This window comes from Pundamilia nyererei, unplaced genomic scaffold (assembly GCF_000239375.1).
Source record: "Pundamilia nyererei isolate P.nyererei 1_Seehausen unplaced genomic scaffold, PunNye1.0 scaffold00302, whole genome shotgun sequence".
NCBI lineage: Eukaryota > Metazoa > Chordata > Actinopteri > Cichliformes > Cichlidae > Pundamilia > Pundamilia nyererei.
The window spans coordinates 131,917-137,907 of record NW_005187703.1 but is presented as its reverse complement, the minus strand read 5'-3'; the positions used below and the strand labels follow the sequence as shown (position 1 = coordinate 137,907).

The 5,991-nt window shown below is 40.0% G+C and overlaps 1 protein-coding gene across 1 annotated transcript in view; it reads right to left on the bottom strand.

Annotated features, from left to right (window-relative positions):
- Positions 1-5,991, bottom strand: part of LOC102214474 (junction plakoglobin-like) — a 105,254-nt gene that overhangs the window by 2,954 nt on the left and 96,309 nt on the right. The window contains exons 14-16 of the mRNA XM_005751157.1: positions 4,074-4,224; positions 1,926-2,047; positions 1,399-1,441 (exon numbers count right to left, since the gene is read on the bottom strand). Coding sequence (XP_005751214.1) covers positions 1,399-1,441; positions 1,926-2,047; positions 4,074-4,224 — 316 coding nt within the window. The remainder of the gene's footprint in view (positions 1-1,398; positions 1,442-1,925; positions 2,048-4,073; positions 4,225-5,991) is intronic.

Genomic DNA, 5,991 nt, shown 5'->3' with positions numbered 1-5,991 from the left:
CCATATTCCCCCAGTATTGAAGTCACATTGTTGGCTCCTGTGATCTATGTCCTTTCTTTTGAGTGGTGGTGTGACTACAGCACATTTGAGAGAAACAGAGGTGAATGTTGGATCTACGGACAGGTCAGCCACTGAAGGTATTTATTAGTGGAAAGTGTTATAGCGCTAAGAAAAATAAAGAAAATAAGCAAAAGATGCACATTTTGGAGGAAAAGATAGGTAAATGGAAAGACAATTAGCAGGGAAATTTGATGATAATACATTTAAAGAGATTTGTTGGCTTAAGGGTAACCTTCATGAAATTTATAACAGAAATGCGGAGCATGCAATCTTTCATCTTAAAACAAATTTGTATGCGAATGGTGAGAAGACAGGCAGACTATTAGGCAGACAACTTAAGCAAATAGACAACCAGAATGTTATTACGGCAATTAAAAGGATGATAAATTAGTTATATCCTCTTTGGAGATCAGCATGATTTTTTAAAATATTTTATCAAGACTTATACACGTCTAATAACAAAGTAAGTATGGACCTGCTGAACACATTCTTTGATAAAATGACAATACCACAAATTTCACAGGGGGTAGGGACACATGGGAAATTCCCCTAACAGAGACAGATGTAAAGGAAGCTATCCATGCAATGAAAACCAGAAGGACACCGGGAATCTCAGCTCGGCTTCTCGGCAGTTTTATCACAAATTTATGGATTTGCTATGTTAATTTTTAACTTAAGTATAACATGAAGCTTTTGGATATGGACTGCTTCCTGTAAGTTGTATTTAGGCAGTAATATCACTAACTCCAAAAGGCGATTTAACTGATCCAGGTATTTACAGAGTGATAGGTTTAACCAATGTGGATTGCACAATTCTATCCAAAGTATTAGCAGCAAGGCTGGAGGTTGTACTACCACAAAATATTCATAAAGATCAAGTAGGGTTTGTCAAGAATATAATATAAGGATAATATGAGGAGATTACTACTCCTGCTGTGGCTAAACAGAAATAACACAAATCCTGTGTTGGCTATATCTTTAGATGCACGGAAGGCTTTTGATAGGGGCCAGCTTCCCCGCTGACCCCAGCAGGCCTGGGCCCCATCAAGGCTATGAGGCCCAGGCTCATCTGGAGCCCGGGGCAGCTGGCAGTTGTGATTTGGCGCTATATAAATAAAATTGAATTGAGTTGAAATGGCTTGATTAGGCAAACATTAGGCAGGGAAGACCGATATAGATTGGATTTTAATAGAACAAGAGCTTGCATCTCAGTTCACACCAATCGATATTTTATCACCAAAAGTAAACAAACAGGGTAAGATACAAAATCCTACTTTGAAGTTTTGGAAAACACAATGTGCTCTGAAACACAATTTTCTTGTGCATCAAAGTACTTACCATCTGGAAGATACGTAGGCTCCAAAGGAACTGCAGTATGGGCCTGTGAAGACATTGTTAGACATAAATACAATAATATATTTTACTCGAAAAAAGTAAAACATTACCTATTATTTAAATGTAATACATTACATCACTTAGTTATTCCCCAGAGGAATCACTGCATAATATGGCCTGAGATGTATTATCACATAATTAGCCTTTAACAGTATAAACCTTAGGCCACAGTCAAATAATAAAATTAATTAATAATAAAATCTGATGACTTCCAGTTATACCAAAGCAAGTAAATAATATTAGTAGATCTAAAAGGAGACAGGCATGCTAAGTTTCTGAATCTGTCAAGTCAACTAGTAATTATCTGCCTTTGCCAAATTTTTGGTAAGAAAGAGCAGGTTGGAAGTTAGTCCGCAGATGATTAAGACAAACCAAAATGAGGTTAACACTCTTTAAGAGTGGGTGTGGCTTTTGTGCCAAGACCTCTGCACACAAAAGCACACAGACATCCACAAACATAGGTATTTTACCATTTCCCAGGCAGCAGGGTCATGCTTGAACAGCGAATGTGTAAGCTCCACTGACACTCTCTTCCTGTAGTCGGAACTCTTGTCTTCTGAAATGCGGAACAACACTGCTGCGGCATAGGTAGCTGCAGGGAGATGGCAGCATCAGTTATTTACAAACAGAATTAATTATCAAGTCCTTTCACGAATGAACGTATTTTGAGTGTAAGGAAGCTTCTGTGTTACAGAAGTGTATATGCATACAGATCCATGATGGACTGTGTTCCTAAACCTCTGGATGGGGCCTGGGATGTTGAGAGCTCTGCACAATATCTTGACTGCACTCTTTTGGATACAGACCTCCAATCTTGTTCCTTAAATCTGCTGGAGCCACTCTTCAAGTCTACCACTGGGACCACTTTGGACTTTACCTTCCACATCTGCTCCAGATATTCCTTCAGCAGTGGGCACTTTTGGATTTCGTGGTAGTTGGTGTAATGTTTAGTGGAAGTTTAGTGTTTAAATCGATGACTGTTCCAGTCTGCACGCCAGATATCCTTGGGCAAGATGCTAACCCCAGGTTGCTCTCCGATCCATCTATTGGAGCTTTAATGTGTGTGAATGTTAGATAGAAAGCACTTAGGAATGTATAAAAGTTCTTTATGAATAAAGTGCTTTGAGTGCTCAGGTAGAGTAGAACAGCACTACACAAGAACCAGTCCATTTACCAGAACTAGTCCAGCTGTTGTTGGATAGGATTGCCACATCTATCACAACTGTGGTTTTCTGCTCCTTGTCTAGTTCGTTGGCCTACAGCTGCTTTTTTGTCTGGAACTTGCAATCCCACAGGACCTTAATCCTGTTCATCTCAGCAACCATTGGTAGTATCTTGGTGTGTTCTTGTCCTTATGCTGCACAAGTGTTCCTATATGCTACCCCAGACATTTGGTTGTGCTTCTCAGTGTATAAGGTCTCAGCTTGAGTGTTACATCATGCTACCATTAGTTGGATAGCCTCCAGGGCACCTATGCACAGCCTGGGTCCTAACAGGTGTGTTAGACTCCAACTCTGTGAATCTGGTGCTTATGACCTGTTCTTGTGCTGCCATGATCGGAACTTTTTGCTTTTAGTTCAGGCTTTAATAACCGCTGGTAGGATTTCTTGATGTCTGCTACTTACTCTGTCAATGACCCATAGCATGTAGGTGCTTGGCCGTCCATAACTGCTGCTCTTCCTCACCTTCTGTTTTCAGCTGCCTGAGGCATTTTTGGAGCAGATTCGTGGATTCTAAATGTTTCATCCTGGACTCATCCTGGCTCTGACGTTCACTAATCCTCATGGCTCAAGGTGCTGGACTTTGGGTGGAGACCTCAATGCACCTCCTATGGTCATCTAATTATTCCTGCTGAGTATGTGATGACTAGTAGGGTCTATGTATTCATGGCTTGGATTTTCTTCATAGCATTTATCTGGGTTCTCAAAACCTGTCTCATCTTCTGGAGCCATTTGGCTGTTGCTGAGATTTGCACATTGTCATCATAGTTCATATTGGCCTGTGGGAGACCCAGGTATTTGTAGTTATCCTGTATGTCTGCTGTTCTTTCCCTTTACAAATCCACCCATTTAGTCTGCATCAACGTTCCTGTCTTTGCATCCATTCAGCAGAACATTCTTGATGTGAGGCAACAGTGCTAACCAGCACCACCATGCTGCCTCATTTACAATTCCACTTTACCTTTTCTTTTCTTTCTTTTCCTTTTTTATTATTATTTTTAAGGAGCATGAAATAATCCAGAAGAACAAGGGGCTGAAGGAATATCTGTAGCAGATGTGGAAGGTAAGTCCAAAATAGTCAAAGTGGTGGGAGGGAGCTATAGATATATCTGAGGTATTTTAACGGGCACAATTGGCATGGCCTACTAAATGACTCATAAGCTACATTTCCAGTTTCACCCATTATTAAATGCAGCAAATAGCACTCATGATACACTGACAGGTTTTTCCCACATTCACCGTTTTACTATCAAAAAGCCTTGAGCTTCTTGTTTCTTAACTTACAGAAGAATAAAAAGCCATAGTTGAAATAAAAATTGAACATAACGTCTTAGGTGTCGGATGAATTTTGTTGTTTCAAGCAACAAGTTTTTCTCCTGCTAAATTTTCAGGACCTACCAATTCCCTCGTTGTTTGAGTGCAGCAGCTCCATGAGTGGTGCTGATGCTCCTTCTGCATCTATGAGCTCTGCAGAGTGTTTGTCCAGGGCTAGCTCACACAGTACTCCTGCAGACACTCTTTTCACATTCTCCACATACGAATACAGCAGCTGGACAGACACACACAGACACATAGATACATAAATCCTGACATTTCCCAACACACATTACTTTTTTGGCTATCCTTATTACCAAAAACATTAGTACCTAAATCAGTGCAGATGCTTTGTATAGGTGATTGAGGCTTGTAGTAAAAATCATTTTAGTGCTAAGTTACATTAGAAAAGCTCTATATAAGTAAGAGTCCACTTACACACTGATGCCAGTGTCGTGAGAATCCGATCAGAATTGTCAGAATTTTTAAAGTTGGCTTTTTTGTGTGACGCAGCAGGAAACGTTCGCCGTCAGAGGCGTTTTCCTTACTGAGTATACTTTGTGTGTTTTGCCAAGTCTTACTGAATCACAAAGAAGGCAAGATGCACTTAATCCATGTTTGCCATGCCAGCAAGTTCTGTTTGCCCGACTAGAGTGTTTTTTGACACAAGACAGTGATGTTGTGGTTACTGCTGGATCACAAAACGAAGGTTCTGAGTTTGAATCTAGTAGCTAACTAGTAGCATTCTTTTTTGGGTTGCATGTTTTTCCCTGTGTGAGTTTCAGAGGTGAGAAGCAACTAAGTACAAATATTTTGTCACTGTAATGAAGTATAATTTTTAAGTATCTGTACTGTACTTGAGTATTATTTTTTCTGACACATTTGTCTGTTTTAAAGGAACAGTCAGTCATTTTTTAGGTTATTTAACAGGAAAATATCCCTTAAATGTGTGCCCTTCAAGGATATCTGTCATGTGGACTGGAGCAGCCATTCCAATTACCAGCCTTCTAACTAAAGTGGCCTCTTGGGTGCATGTGTTGGTGTACGTGAGTATATGAGCTGTAAATAGTGAGTATGACTTATAGTATAACTCGAGTGCTATTAAAACTGAGGGGACACAAGCATGAGACCCTGGTCAAGAGTGCTCATCTACACGTCTCCCCCCAAACCCTCCATGTCTAAGGTGCATGTAAAATTGAGAGGCAGACACCAGTGAAGACGTGATTAGGACTGCCTTGGCAGCTCCGCCCATCAACCACTGGGTAACAAACCTGCCCCCAAAGGTCCTTTGTGTATGGTTATGTGTCATGAAATGTAATGACTATAGTGTAATAAAAAGGAGGGACAGATGGCTGCACATCACAGCCAGCAAGGCCATGTGGATGGCCCTACCAACTGTGGTCTATGCTCCACAGTTACACATGTTCACTTTAATTTTTGTAATGACATTATCATCCTAGAGGTATTCATTGAATGAAAGACGAAGAACTCAGCTATGAGGGCTCTGAGCAGGACTCACATTATCTCTGTTTTATCTAGTAGTTTTAGATACTTGTATAATCTTTTGCATTTAGTCAATTAATATTCATGAAAGATGAAGTTGAAATACTTTGTCTAGAAACATCAGTCTGTCACAGAAAAACTGATGTTCAAATCTACTAGAACAACTTTAACTGGACATTTATATTTAGGATGGAAATATATGAAATCCTACTGGCTTTAAACTCCACAGTGTGTATTTAGTGGTATGGGAACCAAATGTTTTTAGCAAGAAAGAAAGTTTCTGTAGGAGCCTGTAATCTTAATGACATGTCTGCCTTGATGTGACTATTGTTGTGATTTGGTAAATGGAGTGGTTCTTATAGAGCGCTTTTCTCCTCTACTTGAGCACTCAAAGTGCTTTAAATCAAATCAAATCACTTTTATTGTCACATCACATGTGCAGGTACATTGGTACAGCACATGTGAGTGAAATTCTTGTGTGCGAGCTTCACAAGCAACA